The 20616-nt window shown below is 42.8% G+C and overlaps 1 protein-coding gene across 1 annotated transcript in view; it reads right to left on the reverse strand.

The window, feature by feature from the left end:
- Syne1 (spectrin repeat containing nuclear envelope protein 1) overlaps window positions 1-20616 on the reverse strand; it is a 385765-nt gene that overhangs the window by 133751 nt on the left and 231398 nt on the right. Inside the window, exons 81-91 of the mRNA XM_042700560.1 lie at window positions 20152-20317; window positions 19438-19590; window positions 16774-16926; window positions 15979-16161; window positions 15233-15370; window positions 11913-12098; window positions 11474-11596; window positions 10813-10995; window positions 9210-9353; window positions 6378-6572; window positions 5064-5204 (exon numbers count right to left, since the gene is read on the reverse strand). Coding sequence (XP_042556494.1) covers window positions 5064-5204; window positions 6378-6572; window positions 9210-9353; window positions 10813-10995; window positions 11474-11596; window positions 11913-12098; window positions 15233-15370; window positions 15979-16161; window positions 16774-16926; window positions 19438-19590; window positions 20152-20317 — 1765 coding nt within the window. The remainder of the gene's footprint in view (window positions 1-5063; window positions 5205-6377; window positions 6573-9209; window positions 9354-10812; window positions 10996-11473; window positions 11597-11912; window positions 12099-15232; window positions 15371-15978; window positions 16162-16773; window positions 16927-19437; window positions 19591-20151; window positions 20318-20616) is intronic.

Here is a 20616-nt window from a genome sequence, read left to right on the forward strand (position 1 = left end):
CATCTATCTTGAAAATACCTGAGCCCTGATGAGAAGCACTTCCGGGGAAAAAATTACTGAAGAAGGAGGAAAGCAATAGCCATCAGGGAAGCAATAGCAGAAAATGACCTGGTGGATTTCTTTTTTTGGGGGGGGGGTCTGCTGGAGGGCAGACCAGGAGTGGGCGGGCAGCAGAGTAACGTCGGCCTACCAGTCCCGGCACCTGAGAGTCTTAAGCAAGTTTCCTAAGAGGCTGAGTGACAGAAGCAAGGTGCTAGCATTTCATGCATCAGCCCTACACTGAGGTGGGGAGGGGCTAGTGAGGGCTAAATGAAAGAACACTACATGATGGTAACACTTGCTACTTGTACTGTTGCTGACAAAGCTTCTAGATCATTCCCTAATGATTACTGCAGTGGTCTAATTATTCCATCTTTCTTTTTGGTAGGTCATTTTTTATTGTTTGTTGTTATTCTGGGATAAAGTCTGGCTATATAACTCAGGCTGGGCCCAAAATTAGCTATGAAACCCAGACTGACCTCAAACTCATGATCCTTGTGTCTTAGCTTCCTGTCAAACTTACATGTGTGCACCATCAACCATCTCTTCAACGGCGAGTGTATATAAGTTTCAGATCTACCCATGTGTTTGGCTACATTACCGTGCTTAATTTGTACTGTTCCCAAAGCCAGGTATGTGTAAGAGAAAAACCCAGTGTGTTCAGAGCTTGCTACATGACTTCAGTCACCACTAGGGGTTTGGGGCATATTTTCTATGGATAACAGGGACTAGTGGAGTATTACTAAAGAAAAGAATGGCTGGGGCTGGGAAGGTGGCTCAATGGTAGAATGCTTGCCTTGCATGCATGAGGCCCTGGGTTTGATTCCTCAGCACCACATAAGCAGAAAAAGCCAGAAGTGGCACTGTGGCTCAAGTGGTAGAGCGCTAGCCTTGAGCTGAAGAGCTGAGGGACAGAGCCTAGGCCCAGAGTTCAGGCCCTATGACCGGCAAAAAATAAGAAAGAAGAGAAAGAAAGGAGGGAAGGAAGGAAGGAGGGAAGGAAGGAAAGAAAGAAGGAAGGAAGGAAAGAAGGAAGGAAGGAAGGAAGGAAGGAAGAAAGGGAGGGAGGGAGGGCTTTAAATGTGTTTAATTTCTTTTTACACTATTCCCTCTAATATAAATTAATACAGTTCCCGCAAGAGCTAGGATAAAATAAATTTGTTACTAAAAATCCCTTCTTTCTGTTGTACACATGGCTCATGCCTACTGTAGGTAGAAGTGACAACTGCTATTTTTTAAAGGTCTGGATACAATGAATCCAATGTATATCCTACAAAATTGAGAAGAGTGAAGTGAGGGGCAGGGAGGGGAAGGATGGGGGAGGATGTTGAAAGGGGTGCCACTGACCAAGACATATTTTACTCACAAACAGCTTTGTTCAATGGCAACTCCTCTGTACAACTACTTAAAGATACTAATTTAGAAAATGATATGAAACTCTATCACCTTCTGGAGGTGAATAACGTAGGTCTATTTAATGAATACACACATTTGATAGCATAAACCAACAGTCCTGTGACTATTCCAGTCCACACTGGAATCATCCTTGCAGATGGAAGGAAGGTTAGGGACTGCCTGTCAAACGGATTCCTAAGCATGAAACCTGAAGACCTGTAGATATTCGATGTACATTCTCCAGCTTTGTTTCTTCCTGTGGTTGCTTATTTTTCTGTGCTGTTTCTGGGCTTTTGACTCATGCCCTCATTTAGCTGTTCTGTCTCATAGCTAGCACTCTACTACTTGTGCCATGCCTTCGTTTCTGGCATTTTTGCTGGTTCATTGGAAATAAGAGTCTTTCACAGTTAGTGGCCTGAGCTGACTTCAAACAGAATCCTTAGATCTCAGCCTCCTGAGTATCTAGGATTGCAGGCACGAGCCACCACCACCCAGCCCTATCTTCCAGTTTAAAGAGCACTTTCACGATTAACATCACACTTCACTGTTAAGTCTGAGAGTGAAGTAATCTCACCTCCCACTCACAAAAAGGAGGACAAGGACTTTTCCAAGGCCACTTAGCCTAGAACAGGAAGGCTAGAACAGGAAGGGCAGAGATGCTGTGGAGCTTCTGCCCTTAAGACCAGGAGTTTGCCTCCTGTGCTACTGCTTTTTATTCGAGCCAATACTTCTCACAATGCTTCTGTGGAGTTCGAGTCTCAGACTGCATCAAGGCAGAGTAAGAAACTGCAGCGGGCTCCGGGGATGCGCCAGGGTTCTGCTCCCGAGTGAGCTAAGTTATTATTACTCTACTGCTCGGCGCTAGTGCTGGCGAGCAAACCCACTGGCTGTGAGTGGGCTCAGTGCTTTATGTAACGAGGATCTACTTACAGCACAAGCCAAACCCGTTGAACAGCTGTGCTTCTATGAAGCGGTTATATTTGGCTGGGCCTTGACATGGCTGTGAACATACTGCCCAGGGTTTGGAGTTATCCTAAAAGAGACCGTTTTGTAATCTAGGGCTTCCTGGTCAGTTGCCTCTCACAAGGTTTCCTTGTACTGCTGTACTAGAATAACACGTGGTGGTCACAACCACATTTATTTACTTGAGTGATGCCAAGCAAGACTGGTTTACTTTGTTTACAGCTTCCACCGAGTCAAGCTGTCTGAGTTGGCCTAACCTAAGACATCTCCTGCTAACTCGCAGGACCCTGGATCGGTATGTTAGGTTGCTAATGTGATTAATGTGATTCCACTGATGGCAGTTCGTGCACTGGGTTGCACACCAAGCCAGCTTACCCAATTTTAGGATGCCATTAATCTTAGTGACAAGGAACGGTGAATGGCTAGTAATAAGCAGAATATTTGCACATTTTGCCATTTACTGGACACAGGCAGGTATACATGGAAAGATACCTTATAAAAAAAGTACACGGAGCTGGAGATGTGCAGCTTCCATCTGTAATCCTGGCTACTGACGCAGCTGAGAGCCGGAGGATCAATGTTTGAGACTAGCAGAAATGTTTGATAGCCTCCATTACCAAAAGCACCAACATAAAGCAAGGCTGGAGGTGAGGCTCAAGTGGCCCATCACAGCCTACCAAGGATGAGACACTGAGTTCAAACTCCAGCACCACCAAGAAAGAAAGGAAAACGTAAATAAAGGGGCAGCAAGGAGACTTATAATTTGAGTGTTTGTCTCTGAAGACTCATTGTTATTCAAAATGCTTATTATTATTCAAAATTATGCATATTAAATAATGCTTTTCAATATAGTGGTCAGCTGACTGGAGTCCAGTGTCTCTAGTTCTAATAACCCGTGAGCACAGGGAAGGTATGTGGGGTTAAAGAATGAGCAACATGTCTTAGGAATTTTTAAATCAGGTTTAGAATATAGTTGCCAATATCTCCCAGGACACCCTGAACTTCACCTTTTTGTTATGCTTTTAGATTTTATCTGGTCTTGTGTGTGTGTGTGTGTGTGTGTGTGTGTGTATGTCTGTCTGTCTGTCTGTATGTCTGTCTGTCTCTCTGTCTGTATGGGGCCTTCAACTCAGGTCCTTGAGCTCTTGTGTGGCTCTGTCATTTATGGCGGTCACTCTAGGCCTTCACCTCTACCTCTGGCTTTTTGCTAGTTAACTGTCAGATTTGTTGGTCTGGACTGTCTCCGAATCACAGTTTTCAGATCTCAACCTCTGAACAGCTAGGACTACAGGTCTGAGCTACCTACCTGTTCCTAGCTTATCTGAACACTTTTGTTATAATTTATTCTGTTAGTTTTTCTCTGGAATTTAAGGTCTTTGGGGTGAGGTTATTGTCACCTTTATCTAGGTTCATTTCCAGTGCCCAACTCAAGGGGATGTATCTAGCAGGTGCTCAGAACACACTGGATGAAGGAATGAACTGATAATGTCCCACAGCCATATTGATTTCTACCAAGAGAGTTTCATTACCTAAAGCCTTGAACAATTGTGCATTCCCTTTTGACTGGGACCAATGTTCTGCTTAGTACAGATGCCCTAATTTGAATGTTTCAGCTCCAAATAAAAAGACTGACTTATAGAAGAGATTATAAAATATGTGCGTGGGTTAGCAGTTTTTCTGTGACAATATAGCTCAACTCTTTTAAATTTCATAGGAATTTCATAGTTCCATTATTAAAACTTTTGAAAGTTGCTTTGGCTTAGCAATAAACAACACTGTTTAATATGCCTTACAACTTTGGGTTATCATAAAGACATCTTTTAAAAAATTTGTATCCAGTATTTCTCATAAAAAGTTTGGCAGTAGAATTTAGAATATATTTACTGCCTTGTATGCTAGAAGGTAGCCCATAATTATTCTCATAATTATTCCCATATTATTTTCATGTTATAAGAAATAAAAGCAGCCAGGCACCAGTGGCTCATACCTGTACCACTAGCTACTCAGGAGACTGAGATCTGAAGATTACGGTTTCAAGCCAGCCTGGGCAGAAAAGTCCCCACAAGACTCTTATCTCCAATTAACTACTCAAAAACTCAAAGTGGAACTGTGGCTCAAGTGGTAGAGTGCCAGCCTTGAGCACAAAGAGGCTCAGGGATAACACCCCGGCCCTGAGTTCAAGCCCCACAACTGACAAATAAAAACAGAAAGAAAAGGAAATAAAGGCATAGCATAATGAACACGAATTTTTTAACACACAAAATCCGTGTGGTAAAGATCAGAATCCTGTGTTCCATGAATGTGAAGCTCACCTGGAATTATGTTATTTTCTAACAGTGTGGCAGACATATTCTCTAAGGATGCAGGACCCTATTTGACCTGAGTGGAGGAATGGAGGCCCCAAGGTCTCTTTTCAAAGAAGCCTTCTGGGGCTATAATTTCCGGACCTAATTGTTTGCTTATCTCCCTGTCAGTAGCACAGGAAAGGAGATGACATCCTGGGCCAGAGGTCTCACCCAGCAGTCACATTTGTGCAATCGGAGCATCTGGTGGCCCTGAAACCAAATGCAATGAGGAAGATTCACACCCACAGCCCCAGGAGGAAAGAGAATGGAGTTGTGCGTCTGCCTGGAGCTCAAGGAGCGAGGAAGGTAAAGGAGAGGTACCTGGGTGACAGCGGCCTCCGTGTGAGCCACCGGTGAGGGGGAGCGGCAGGCCGGCGGGGAGGACATCTCGCTGTTGGTTCCCTCCTCCCCGGACTCTTCCGTGACAGGGGACAGCAGTGTGTGACAGCGACCTGCCGTCATCTGATACAGGAAACGCGGCCAGAAGGACAGGGAAATCAGTTAGCCAGGGGAGCAAAAATCCTGGCCAGATGAAGGCCAAAACAGATCATTATGTAACATGGGTGCCGGTGACTGAGACGCTCATTTACATACGAAAGTCTGTGTTCACACGTAAAAGTTTGTGTTCAAGTGCCTACTCTTAGGGAATCATTCGCAAAACAAACACAGATGGGGGTGTGCATGATATCCGAGTTTTGCTGTTGATCAAAAACTTATTTTCTATTTCATCTATTTTTTTTTAGTGCTGTGTCTTTATAAATAACTCCCTTGCCCCCACCCCAAAACACGAATCATCTGAGTAAGGGGAAAACGAAGCTATGAATTACAATGCTCTCTTTGGCATCTCAAGTTCCAAATATCTTAGGGAAATAAATGCATCAAAAACAACACCTTGGGCTGAAGTAGTAGAGTGTCCTAAAGTCAATCCCCAGAACCCAGCAAGAAAGAAAAAAAGAAAAAGGTACATAAACAAAGCAGTCTATTTCTCCAGAGGCACACCTCTGTGTGGCTTTATACTGCTTCAGGCACAACTCGAGGAAAAGAAAATAGTGAAGGTTAGGCAGGAAGTAACTGAACACTCAGTGCCGTCTCCATGGAAGGAATAAACACCGTGGAACAGAAATCCACGCAGTTGATTTCTTGAAACCCGTGGCTAAACTTTGAATTCTCTATTGCTATGGTTTTGTTTCCTCATCATAGTTTCTCTTCTAAATTTCATTCAACAAGCACACAAACAGAGTACGAGCAACCTACCGCATCAGCTAGTTCCCCCTGGAAAATGTAACTAAATATATGTATTGTAATTTTCCCATCCCCCAGAAGACCAGACCACCCGTGCAAAGGACTTTTTTTTTTTAACACACAAAGCACAGAGTCTTTCAGTATTATGGCTAAATTAGAATCAAATGAAAGAACAGATTTTGGATGGGGAAACCCAGAACCTCAAGCCAATCATTTCATTTCATTTCAACTGGTACTGTTTATGCCTTTGGTCCTAATGTACTCCAAGAGAATGAAGCAAACAGCTCTTTAATGCAAACCTAAATGAAGCCTCAGAAGGGATCCAGGCCCACCAGGGAGGGTCCAGTCTAGAGAGCAAAGCCGGCCCCCAGCGGGGTCCAACCTGAGCCTTACCATGACCACAGAGGGGTAGGCTGAGGGCGTGGGGAGGAGCTCCCCGTCCAGGTCCTCCGTCCCTTCTGCCAGTCCCTCCACCTCCGTCACCGTCAGGAGCATGGTGGCGTGCTTGGCTTTCATGGTCAGCATCTTGCACTTGGAATTCAACGAGGCGATCTGCTCCTGGTAGCCCTTGATTTTGTGTGCCAGCTCCTGAGGAAACATTTGCCAGGCGCGGTGTTAGAGCAGCCGAGATAGGAAGCTTGTCACAGCATTCATCTTCCTGCAGCGCCGGCCAATGAGATGGCAGCGCTTGCAAGGCAGGATGTGCAGCAGCAGCAGCGGCGGCCACAGCCAGCCAGCCTGCATCTCCACTCAGCCCTGAGCCAGACCACAGACAGACAGAGGCCCGCAGCCAGCCCCACCCCCCAGGGGCACTGAGGGAAGACAAGGCGCTTCAGAAAGAACTTCTAATCCCAGGGAGATGCTTTCTTTGCAAGCGTGAATCTCTAACAATCCAGAACAGGCAACCTGCTTTGCAAGGTCTTAAAAGGCGTTTGAAATGTACCAGATGGTTCATGCCATGGAAATGAGGTCATGTGATAACTAAAACTTAAAAAAAAAAAGCAGTGCTCAGCTCTTACACTGAGTCCACCCAAGAGCTGGCCGTCATTTATTCTGGATGGGTCACAAAATGAAATGCCCGCCTAGTTGTTGTTGTTTTTAATCCTCCTGATAAGCTAGATATTATATATGAAATTGTTCCCCAAATAAAATGTTGTACATCCCATCAAATTTTCTCTCCCACACTCTTAGCACAGTTCAAGTATTTCTGAGCCGCCAAACCTTAAAGTGTTATTCCAATTTAATGGCTTTTAACTGCCTTTGCTTTTGAAAAATACTGTGACAGAATAGTAGATAGAAGTTTAAAGACTTTTTGTGAAGAGGTTATTGGAAACTCATTATGGAGGGAAGATAGCTCTCATTAAGATCATAGGTCATTAAGATCTATTTTAGGAGAATGGTAATCTTAAATATTAGTTATACTTTCTTGATTGAATATACATTATAAAGATTACATATTTATATACCTTTATTCAAACCACTTATTCTTTTCTATCCCTTTTATTTGGCTCCTTTGATGGGGAAAGCTGTCATTTATGTCATTGTGTACAGAACACATCCTGTCCCAAAGATGTTAAGTATCTGTGTGTTCAAATGATATTATATGTCCTTGCATGTTCATTCATGTATATGGATGTAACACACACACGTTTTTACCATGCTGTTAAGTGTTCTTTTTTCTCCCATCTCCCAACCAAAACTGAGAGGAAGGATAATCAGTCCAGATGAACTCAGCCACAGCCTCAACTTCCTCATTCCAATGCAGAGCAGAACAGGAATTTTTTAAACTATAGTTTTAAACTATAGTTTTAAAAAGGAGCCATTACACTGGGCACTAATGGCTCACGCCTATAATCCTAGCTACTCTGGAAGCTAAGATCTGAGGATCGAGGTTCAAAGCCAGCCTGAGCAGGAAACTCCATGAGACTCTTATGTCCAATAAACTACTCAGAAAAGCTGGAAGTGGCACTGTGGCTCAAGTGATAGAGTGCTAGCCTTGAGTAAAAGAAGTTCAGGGACAGTGCCTAGGCCCAGAGTTCAAGCCCCAGGATTAGAAAAAAAAAAAGAGCCATTACTTCTTTACTGCTACAGCTGTAGATTCTCAATTACTAAATAGTTGTGGGTTTTTTGCACTGAACAGATATATGGACTCCGATGGCTAGGACATGGGCACTCTGAATGATATTGGTTATCATTGGTTCACATGGATGCAAACAGAGGCCAGCAGCCAGCTCACTGAGCTCCTTGAATCCCAGGAAACTGAGTTTTCTTGCAATGGCTTAGTGCCTTGCCCTCTAAGAGTAAATGAGGTCATCCCTTGTGGAGTTGACAGAATCAGACTTTGCCTGTTCCCACCAGTGACCTAGGACTGGTTCCAGCTACTGCTGTCTAGCCTTGCAGAAGTACACACATAATCACACTGAGTGCCCTTTCCTGTCTTGAAATCTACATTATATTTAACCCTCCTCTGTAACTCAAATGTAACTGCAGGGCTAGGCCTCGTGGTGTACCTGTAATCCCAGAAGTCCAAGGCCAGTCCCAGGCCAAAAGGAGGAGACCCTATGAGAAAAATAACTAAGGAAAAAGGGCTGTGGATGTAGCTCAAGTAGAAGAGCACTTGCCTTGCCAGTCCAAGTCCCTGAGTTCAAACCCCAGCACCACCCAAAAAACAAAAACAAAAACAAAAAGCAGCTGTTACCACTTCCAATGACTTTGATATAATGGATGATGAAAATCTGAATTTCAAAGTTAACTCAGGTTAAGCCTGCTGTATGATTTTTGTGGGCTGATTATTTATGCTGTGACAAATCCACTGAAATAAAATGAAGTGTTAGCGTGTTAATGAGTTACTCATTCTCAGAAAAAAAATGTGTATTTTAACTTTCTTTCCTTTCTTTCTCCTTCCTTCCTTCCTTCCTTCCTTCTTTCCTTCCTTCCTTCCTTCTTTCCTTCCTTCCTTCCTTCCTCCCTCCCTCCCTCCTTCCTCCCTCCCCTTAGTCTCTCCTTCCTTCCTTCCTGTTTTCTTTTTCTGTTTGTCTCAGCCTCCTAAGCTCTGGCATTATAGGTCAGCTTGATTATAAATTACACTTGAAATGCAAAGGCAGGTAAACTCTGCCCAGGAATCCACTTCTTACACGCAGGGCAGGGCAGGGCTAGCCTCTCTCTTGCAGTCACCAGTCAAGCCTGCCTCTTCCTTTCCTTGGTGCCCTGCCTCCAGCCTCTTACCTCATGCTGGGAAATCTGAGCTTGCAGCTCCTGGATGTTACTGGTGGCCACAGGCGTGTCCTGGATCTCCCGGTGAGCTCCTTCTATCAGCTGCTGCAGATGCTTCATCTCTTGCTCATATTGTTCATATTGCACCACAGCCTCCTTTGGAAGGGAAAAGAAAACCATCATTTCACCTTAAATCACTAACCAGGTGATTGTACAGACAGTTCCCCTGGGTCCAGGCAACCAGAAATGGGTAGAACCTTGGATGGCTCAAGTTCTCAACTTAAGCAATGCCAAAATTTTTTCTTTAAAATATTATAGTCAGACCCTAATGACTTATGCCTGTAATTCCTAGCTACTCAGCAGATTGGAATCTGAGATCTTTACTGCCAGCCTGGACAGTAAAGCTTGTGAGACTCCTATCTCCAATTAACTACCCCAAAACCAGAAATGGAGCTATGGACCAAGTGGTAGAGCACCAGTCTCAAGCACAAAAGTTCAAGGACAGGGCTCAGGCCCCTGAGTTCAAGCCCCAGAACAAGTGCACACACAAACATTATAAAGAATTACTGATGGAATCAAAATAGGTGCATGGTTAGGATGCTTTTCTGCCTACCCATACTAAATGATAGGCAGCTGTCAGGAGGCCGAATTGTACATAAGACTCTTGCTTTTTTTTTCTCCATTGAAGAAATACTGAACAAATAAACCCGTGGATGAGCGCTGAAGTACAAGATAAAAATATGAACATGCAAGATTTCTAGCTTCAGGAAGTTAATGTTGAACAATTTACCTGGTAATGTAAGAAGCAAAGATAGTTGAAAGAAATGAATCACTAGTGACAGGTGTAGTGACATGTGCCTGTAATCCCAGCTTTCAGGAAGTGGAGCTGGAGGATAGTAAGTTTGTGAGCAGCCTGGGCTATGTATCAAGTTCAAGGCAGCCTGTCTGCCAGTAAAAACCCATCCCCAAATAAACAAGTAAATAATAATGCTTTTAGAGGGCTGATATTTTTGATAAAAATGCAGATACTAATTGAAGATGATCTGCATTAAATTCCATCATTTGAGGCCAGTGATTTGTATTTTTTTTCTTTTATTAGGTGACGAGACAAAGAGTTTTTCTTGGGGGCAAAGGTATTCAATAGTACATTTTCTGGTATAAGAAAATATATTTAATGAATCAAGAAGCTGAAAAAGAGAAAATACCTGATACCATCCTCTGTCACCAGGTTCTAAATGACCAGCAGATGAATCAAAGACAGAAAATAAATAGCAGCATAGATGGTTTGCTCTACAAGTCATCCTTTATGTGTATGTGTGTGTGTGTGTGTGTGTGTGTGTGTGTGTATATCTCTCTCTCTCTCTATATATATATATAAATCAACAAAAGATAGTTTTCACTGAAGGATATTTTTAATAGCGTGTTCCCGGGTTTTTGTGGCTGATCCAAACGCTAGCATTTGAATCTCATTTTATGTAAGCCATCGGTCTGATTTAGCACTGGGGATGTGTTTTGATGGCTGAGCCCACACAAAGCTAAGAAAAGCAGCCGGTGGCTCATTGGCCGTGGCCGGCTGGCAGAGCCCCGGGGCCAGCCCCGGCAGAGCTGCACCTGCCTGCATGATGTTACATTGCTGGATGGCCGAGTGCTGCAGCCGGCTGGCTTCCTCCTGCAGCCGCAGGGCAGCGTGGCACAGCGGCAAGGTGGCGACCACGTCCTCTGGGATCCGGAGTGCGCTCTGGCAGAGCTGCACAGCTTGTACCCTCGGCTTGAGTGACTCCATCTCCGACAGCAAGTGCTGCAAGGACAGGGACATCACTCAAAACTTGACTAGGGACATCGGTTTGTGCAGAAGATAAAAGGTACAAAACCAGTGGCTCCCGCCTGCAATCCTAGCTACTCCAAAGGCTAATATCTGAGGGTCGTGATTTGAAGCCACGTGAGGCAGGAAAGTCAGCAAGACTCTTCTTATTTCCAATTAAGCACACACAACACAGCTGGAAGTGGAGCTATGGCTCAAGTGACAGAACACCTGCCTTGAATAAAATTACTAAGAGATATTGCCCAGACCCTGAGCTCATGCCTCAGTACCAGCATGCACCCACAAAAAAGACAGTTACTGGACTATAGCTACAAGTTAGTGCTATTTCGTGACGAATAGATCTTTTTCACTAATGCAGTGCTAAGATGCTAATGCAAGGTAGAAAGCGTACCCTTCACATCCTGTGTTTCAAATGTAGGCCCACCTCCATCCACCCTAAGGTAATTTTGCTCACCTGTCGATGGGACAGTTGCTCCTTGAGAGTAAAGCGACCAACTTCTGGAGAGGTCAGCATTGCTTGGGCCTGTTCCAAAGCGGCCTGTAAGTTTCTTAACTCAGCCTCAAATTTTTTCATATCCTGGAGAGTAAAAGTTAGGTGAACATCAACACTGAAGTTCAAAGTCACACTGAAGTTCAAAGTCATAAATGAAGGCTAGCATCTTAGTCAGACAGGGTGGGTGGCAAAAATCTTTGAGGACCTCACTGCACCCTGCCACATCTCAATCAATCAAATGCTGCTTCGGGCGATGTGTACTTGTCATCCGAGCTCTAAAGGAGTTTTAAACAGGAGGATAGCAGTCCGCTTGGATATAAATGCCAGATCGTATGCTAAGAGTAAAGAAAGCGAAAAGGATCGGGGGTGTGGCATCACCTTTTTTCATTGTTACATGTACCTTGGCTGCATCTTGGAGATTCTGTAGTCGGATTTTGATGATTTGCTGTAACTCCTCAGTCTCCCGGCCCAGGTCTGCCACTTGCTGAGACATTTTCTCAGTGTGGTACATGCTAGCGAGGCACTGTAATTTTTCAGCCATTGCTTCCAGATTGCCGTCGATTTCTTCAGATTCTTCTAGCAGGGTCTAGAGTAAATTTTCACTATGCATGAAACTGGCAGGCAGGCACGGTTACAGCCAGCAAGCACCGCATAGCTGAAGCCCAGCAGGCTGGGAAGGTTGCTAAGAGAACTGAGAGGGAATGCCCTGTGCATCTCACAGGTTCCTCTTGTGTGCTTGCTACCTGCTGGACCTGCACAGCTATGCCAGCCCCATTTAACAGAAAAGCAAAGCCCAAGAACCTTCACAGGCCACGCCAGGCTGTGCGGGACAAAAGCTCCTGCTCTGCCACCTTAGGCTGCATCTTGGCGAGAGTCAGGTTAGGAGAATTCCAGCCACACTGACCACATCTCTAGGTCTGCCTCTTCCCACGTTGGAACTAAAGAAGGAGTTGACTGAGTAAAGGTACTGGTGACTCATGCCTATAATCCTTAGCTACTCAGGAGGCTGAGGCCTGAGGATCAAGGTTTCAAAGCCATCCCAGGACAAAGTCCAGTCCGTGAGACTTTTATCTCCAGAAATGGAGCTGTAGCTCAAGTAGGGGTAGAGTGCTAGCATGGAGCAAAAATAAAGCTCAGGAGCAGTGGCTGGAACCAGTACACAGGTGCCCTTCCCACCCTACTTGTCAGCTCTTCTGTTCTATTTAAGATCTAGATGTCTATCACTCAAAAAAGCTAAAACAAGACAAGAGCAATACAAAGAAACAAAAATCATTGAGGACTTGTGACAAGTAAGACAAAGAGGTAAAAGTCAACTGCAATGTGAAGACAAGGAAAGAAGGGAGTTGGGGGACGGTCTCCTGCTGTTGCTTTATTTAACAACCCAAGGGCTTTCTCCCTGTACTTACCAAACTGTATTGCAATGGTTCTTCCCTAGCATGGCTCAAGTAGTAAGCAACAGCCTTGGGCAAAAAAAGCCAAGGGAGACCACAAGGCTCTGAGCCCAAGCCCCCCAGTACCAGTACTGAAATTAAGTAACAAAAAAGAGAAGAGAAGAAATGATCTCTTCTCTAACTGATCTGCTCCATGGGGTAGGGAAAAGGAGTCTTTTATTTGTTGTATTCCTAATGCCTATCAAAACTCCTAGATTGGAAAAGTTCTCTCATAGCACAACAATGAACAAGGACAGGAGGAGGGGGAGGGGGAGGGGAAGGGGGAGGAGGAGGAGGGGGAGGAGGGGGAGGAGGAGGAGGAGGAAAGAAGAAGAAGAAGAAGAAAGAAGAAGAAGAAGGAAGAAGAAGAAGGAAGAAAGAAGGAGGAGGAGGAGGAGGAGGAGGAGGAGGAGGAGGAGGAGGAAGAAGAAGAGGAAGAAGAGGAAGAAGAAGAGGAAGAAGAAGAAGAAGAAGAAGAAGAAGAAGAGGAAGAGGAAGAGGAAGAGGAAGAGGAAGAGGAAGAGGAAGAGGAAGAGGAAGAAGAAGAAGAAGAAGAAGAAGAAGAAGAAGAAGAAGAAGAAGAAGAAGAAGAAGAAGAAGAAGAAGATCCATAGTACTTTTAAGGACTGCATGATATTGTTTCAGGCAAATGTTTACCCGGAAATGTTATTTGAGAGTTAAATTTTTAAGTGTTTCTTTAAAGCTTTACTACAGTTTCTAATAGCACATAAAATAATTTTTGACAACTGGGATGATAGCCATAATAATGAATCCAGCAAGTGTAATTAATAGGCCAGAGCAGTGACATCTTTGATGATCACTATCTACTTTAATAATTATTCTTTAAAACTTTTTTAAAATCAGATTATAAGCAGATTTTGAAAATTCTTGATTCTCTTTCTTTCTCCTCTTCGTTTCTTCTCCCCCTTCCTTCCTTCCTTCTTGTGCTGGTACTGAGGCTTGAACTCAGGGCCTGGGCACCGTCCCTTGGCTTTTTCATTCAAGGCTGATGCTCTACCATTTGAGACACAGTTCCACTTCCAGCCTATTGCTGGTTAATTCGACATTAGTATCATAGACTTCTCTGTCTGGGCTAGTTTGAAGCCAAAATCCTCAGAATTCAGCCTCTTGAGTAACTAGGAGTACAATCATAAGATACTAGTGCTAAGCTGAAAGCTATTAATTAGTTAAGTAAGGCTTAAAAAAATCCCAAATACTATTAACTTGACAATGAAAATTCTCTCTCTTTTTTTTTACTTCAATTTGCATGTTAGGATTTCTAATGAGGTGGAGTGCTTACGAGTTGATTGTAAAAGCATGAGGCTTTTATGTAGAACTCAATTGAAAAGGAAGAGGGGTTCATTTAAAGGAACAAGTATATACAAGTTATGGGTGAGAGAAAAAATCTCATATACATGAGGATACACATATAAAAATAAAAGTTGGTCTGTATTTTATTACAAGACAACTAGCTTATTATATATATCTGCATCTAGCCAACTAAATCAAGTCCAACTTACAAAAGGATGAAATAATTTCCTGGGTAACAGGGCCAAAAGTAAAAAAAAAATACTTTTGGCACAAGACTTCAGAGGAAATGAAGTAATTCAGCCATCATGTGATGTAGACTCATCGTTGGCTCCTAGCTGTTCCTTCCCAACCCCCCACCTCCTGAGGAAGGCCACGAGAGTGGGTCTGGCAGGAAGACTGAGAGGAGAAGGTGGCAGACTCCTACAGGGGACCTAAATATGCTAGACAGGTAGGTAGCTAGGGGCCAGGTATAGGATCTGCACATTCGTGGAACAATTCCATCTTCTTAGGTCTAACAGATGAATCGTATTTATCCCCACCTCACAGATAACAACATAGAATTAAGACAGGAAACGTATTTTACTCTTAATCGCACAGTCCAATCTAGCTGAGCTTCCTTTCTTCCTGGGTCTAAGTATAGAGCCTGTCATCTTTCTATGCTTTACTAGATCTCTTTGAGAGGAAGAATTTCCCTCAAGAATTTCCCTCTCCACCAAGCTGCCAAAACGAGTCCTGTATGGCCAAGCATTTTAAGTCTTAAGGGAAGGGAGGTCTGGGGGAAGTGGCGGATATTTATTTATAGACAATCTCATGAAATCGCATGGGTGGCTACCTTCTGTTCAAGCAAAACACTGGCTATTCTTTTTAATCTGGTTCCCCTTTAGTGTTATATCACAGCCCTCTGAATGTTGTGTCAGTCTGGCCAGTTAAATCAAGCTCCTCTTCATTACTCTTTGAAAGTGCTTTTATTTACAGTTACCTGATGCAAAATGTACTGTTCCCGAAGCTGGCTGGAGGAATTCCATACTATCTTCCCATGAACCAAGACTTTCGCTTTGTCAATCCACTTCAAAATGAATCCAAGCATTTCATTGTACTCTTCTAGATGTGATGCCGCCTGAGGAAAACAAAGTCACTTAGATTCAAATAAAATTTGTTATCTGTAAAGCCCCCTGCTCTAATCTTACTCCTCTACTGAGCACCCTCCTGTCCTTCCACCTTCCACCACGGTTCAAGACTCTCACTTCTTTGTTAACTAGCCCTAGTTTTAACTTGACCCTCATTCTAGAAAAACACTTCACTGAGGTGCAAAAGTCCAGTTTATAAGAAAGAATCATAATGGGGGGGGGGGGCTATAGCACTCGCTTAGTAACCTCAAACCTCAGTACTACTAAAAAATTAATACAAACAAAAATGATGTGCTACCTGAACCTACTGAAAAAATGCAAACCAATAAATATAGCCTACATTCGAATGCTTGAAATTTTCATGTGATTTAATAAGAATTGTTAGTATTTTTTTGTTTTACAAAATGCTTCTCTAGTTTACAAAATATTCGCCCTCAAAATCTAGTGACAGGGTTTGAAAGGAAACACATAGAGGCTGACCTATAAATCTTAGGAACAGAAGCAGGCAGGAAATAAACATCATTTAAGCGACTTTTGTTATTAGAGGATTAAAAGTTTATTCCTCAGGGCACTTTGATGGCGAGTCTGGCACACGTACCTGACTGAGCTTGGCAAGACGATTCTCCACCTGCCTAATGGTTTGCTGGTGAAGTTCAGTCAGTTTTCCTATCTTCTTGGCCAGTGGCTTGCCTAGTTGGCCATGCTGCTCTGAGAACTTCTGTACCGCTCTATCTAATTCCATCAACTTCGCATTGCAGCCATCTAATTCCTCTCCCAGCACCTGCACGATGGGTAGAATAAAAGACTTTTAGACTATAGAAAAACGAGTTTCTACAGATTTTCTAAGATCAGAAGGATTCTACTTGCAATAACCTTGGTAAAAAGCCACGCATTTAAAATGATCATTTTGCTAGGATCCCGTCCCTTTTTGTTTCTTGGGCTGGGGAGGCATTGCAGGATGTCCTATGATTCCTGTGCTTACTTCCTGAGTGAGAAAGAGGCCTCACATTTTCTTCTGCCCCACCCAGATGGGTGAAAGTCACTTCTCACCAGAATGCAAAGACAGATTTAAACACCAAAAAACCCCAAAAAAACAAAAAAACAAAACCAAAAAGAAGATTTACTTTGGAATTTACCAACTTGTACTCCAAAGTCATTTCACCTTTTCATTTTCTTCTCTTTTGGACTCACTAATGGTAGTTGGTTAGAATGATACATTATTCTAGTAGATTTTTGCTCTTGCATTGGCAATATGCCTGCTTTTCTGAGGGTGCATTCGTGAAGTTTGCCAGTGACATTGTTTCCCTTTTGAATCCCCAAATAAATGTAACTTCAGTAAAACAGTTAATTCATTTGGCCACCCCCCCCCCAAGTCCCTTCCCCTCCTCTTTACCTTTTGATCAGCTTTCGCTTTAGCTAAGTCATCAGTTTTGGTTTTCAGCTTTGTCAGAATCGTCGTGAGGTCTTTGGCTACCTTCTGAATCTGCCTGCTGAATTCCTGGCTCATGGCCTTGCTCTGCTCAATTTCTTTTACTTTGTCTTGGATCTAAATAATTGATGAGAACAGCAAAACCAATCATGGGTAAAATAGGATAATAGGTACTGAAATTCTCCGATGACACTGACTAGAGCCACTGCAGGTGGAGGGAGATGCTCAGACATGAATGGTGTTTTGGCAAGTTGATTAGTGACAAGTTCCCCTGGCTTTCTGGGCTGCCTTGCTTCCCACTAGCTTTACGACATCCCTTCTGCTGCTGTAGTTTTTAGTAAGAAAGCACCAATCAACACATAGCCCATGATTCATGGAGTGAGTATCTGTACACAGCCACATCCTAGCTCCTCTGCACTAACCTTGTGACCCTGGGCACACAAACTCCTATAGAGGGTAGAAAAGAAGAAATAAATAAGAAATAAGCCTTTTACTTCACTAAATAGTAAACGCTTGATTATTGCAGGCACAGGGATTGATTTCCTTTTTCTGTACTGAAGTTTGAACCCAGGACCTTGCATTTCCTAAGCATCTAGGCAGGCTCTCTTACTGCTTGAGCCATAATCTCTGGCTCTCCAAATCACCTCTCAATAAGTGTCTCCGGGTGACTTTTTTTTAACTTTCCAATTACATTCTTAATTGAAAGCATATCCAATATGGAGGAAGGTGGAAAGAAGCAAAATTGGGATGGCTAAGGGTAATAGCGCTCTAGCATAGCCTGTGCAAGGTTCTGGGTTTGATCCTCAGCACTGAGAGATTTCTGATAGAGTTGGTGTAGTTTGATAGCAAACTTTCATATATTTGCTAGGATAAAATGCTAGGAAGAGGTGGTCAAGAAGACTAAGGTAAAGACATTATATGAAAAGCCTTAGTATACCAAACCCACCACTACGAAAGTACTTTGGGACCTATATTAAGTTGTACTAAAGTGACTGGAATGCATTTGAATAATACTATTATAGTTGAGATGTAACCAGACTAAGATTTAAAGTTTTTAAGAGTCCAAACTAACCAAGTCATCTGTCCCATTAGATTTCTCAACATCTAAGACAAGCAACAGATCTGACTAAGACAGTGACTCACTCCTGTAATCCCAGCTACCCAGAGAACTGAGATTTAAGTATATTATGATTTGAAGACCTCAGATAAACCTAAGAGACTCTTGTCTCCAATTAACCAGTAAAGAAATAGAAGTGGAAGTGTGTGTGGTTCAAGTAACAGAATTCCAACCACAAGTGGAAAAGCCAACTGGGAGTGAAGGCTGAGTTCAAAGCCCAGCACTAGCTCTCACATAAAAAAAACAGAAAGCAGAACCTACGTTTAGATGAGAGTACTGATTCAGTAAAATCGAGTTTTGATGAGATTTTTTTTTTACAATGTTCTGCCTTTTCTGGTACATTGGAGATTCCAAAGTCCAGCATAGCTTGGATTATTTAATCCTTTAGAATTCTACTCCACGCAGCAGATCAGTTTTACTATTACATATTCTCTTTGTCCCATTTAGAAGGGATCTGAGTTTAATGACTTTAATATTAAGTTACCAAGACAGTTCTAAAAACTCATGAAGATGCTTGAAAAGTTATTTTTACTACATGAAGGTGTGTCTTCCTTATAATTGATGTCTTTTTCTGGTCTCAGCAACAGAAAGGACTCTGCCACTCTTCTTTAGAAACCACTTTAAATTTGTTGTTTCCTTCTTTCCTTTGTTAATTTGACTGAAGGTTCCTAGTCCTAGGGTTTGAACTCAGGGCCTAGCTGCTGTCCCTGAGCCTCTGTGCTCAAGGCTAGCACTCTACCACTTGAGCCACAGCCCTACTTCTGGCCTCCTTTTTATTTTGAGTAGTTTGTTAGAGATAAGAGTCTCATGGAGGGCTGGGAAGATGGCTCAGTGGTAGAGCGCTTGCCTTGCATACCTGAGGCCCTGGGTTCGATTCCTCAGCACCACATAAAGCAAAATGAAAAAAGCCAGAAGTGGCACTGTGGCTCAAGTGGTAGAGCGCTAGCCTTGAGCTGAAGAGCTGAGGGACAGTGCCCAGGCCCAGAGTTCAGGCCCCATGACCGGACCCAAAAAAAAAGAGAGTCTCATGGGGACTTTCCTGACTGGGCTGGCTTTGAACCATGATCCTCAGATCTCAGCCTCCCGAGTAGCTAGGATTACAGGTGTGAGCCATTGGCACCCAGCTTGTTTTACTTTTGATTGCTATTTTATTCAGATACCACACATATTTACCTTCTCTTTTGCTGAACTGCTTAACTAAAACAACAAAAGAGTGTGTAGCACACTCTGGGTACTCAATAAGTAGCTGAATATAGGAAATATGTCTTTTTATGCCTTTGAATCCATTACGTTAGTAGAATAAAAAGGGAAGCAGATAAATATCATATTTGAATAGCATTATTCTCTATATCAATGATGATCTATGTGTTTCTTGCTAATTCAAAATTGATTGTTTCACAGTGATTAGTTATTTGACTCTAAGAAGTTGTGTGTGGAAGTCAAGTGCTCTCATATAAGAAGATGAACCGTATGGAAGAACAGACAGCTGCTCTTTTTGGTCCTAAGTTTACCTGCTCGTGAATCTTCAGTTCCAATGCTACTTCAGCTAGCTGAAGGGAGATTTCCGAGGGCAGAATGGTGTGACGACCCAGGTACTTATTCTTCTGGTCTTCAGCCATCTTCTCAATGTTCTCGCGGTGATTCGTAGCTTCCCTCAGGAGGCTCTGAAGACAAAGTTAAAATAAATTTCTGGTAGCCTGAAGCATTATACTTATGTTAGCTCTTGTTCTTCAATATATGATTAAATGTGGCATTAGCAAAATATCTGACGAGAGTAAGAAACTGAATATAAACATATCCCATTGCACAAGATAAAAGAAAAAAAAAACATGAACTAATGCTAAATGTCTTTGATGCATGTCCCAAAACATAATTTACTACTTCATTAAATATAAACAAGAGTGTGTAATTGAAAAAAAAAGGAGCAAGTACTCTGTTAGTGTATGCTCACACATGTGTGCATGCATGTGTGCTGTGATCATATCTTGAACTCAGGGCCTAGGAACTGTCTCTTAGCTTTTACACTCAAGGCTGGGATTCTACCACTTGAGTTCCATTTCCAGCTTTTGCTGGTTAATTGGAGATGGGAATCTCATAAACTTTCCTGACTCCTCAGACCTCTGCCATTCTTTTTGATCCTTAGATCTCAGCCTCCTGAGCAGCTGGGAGTTCAGCTAAGAGGGCCTACTTTTGCATGGCCATAGAGAACAAGGAGAGTTTCATACCTGCATTTCTTCAAGTTGTGCATCTACTTCTATTGTTGGATTCTCTAAGTATTCCTTTGTTTCTTGAACCCAGGATTTTACAGAATTAATTTGAGTCTCCACCACTTCTCTCTCTTGCAACTCTTGCTTTACTAGTTTTCCATCGTTCTTCACTTTCTCCTGCATGCTTCAAAAGGAGAGGGGAAAAGCAGAAGTGGGTTTGAAGAGGAAGGAATACCCCACATGACATCATCTTACTAAAAACATGCATGAGAAGGAAATCTAGTACCTTGTAAAGAGACCATATCTAGAAAAGACATTGATCTTAAACTGTCAATGTTCAGTAAAACTAAGATTCAGCTCAAGTATAACAACAGAATATTCATCATCTGGTGTAAAAACTTTATCCTTGGAAAAATTGAGAGTTGATTTTTTTTTTTCCTGTGCCACTAAATTCCAACTAATTTCTATCTAAAGCATCTGGAG

This window comes from Dipodomys spectabilis, unplaced genomic scaffold (assembly GCF_019054845.1).
Source record: "Dipodomys spectabilis isolate Male_0828 unplaced genomic scaffold, ASM1905484v1 ptg000001l, whole genome shotgun sequence".
Classification (NCBI taxonomy): domain Eukaryota; kingdom Metazoa; phylum Chordata; class Mammalia; order Rodentia; family Heteromyidae; genus Dipodomys; species Dipodomys spectabilis.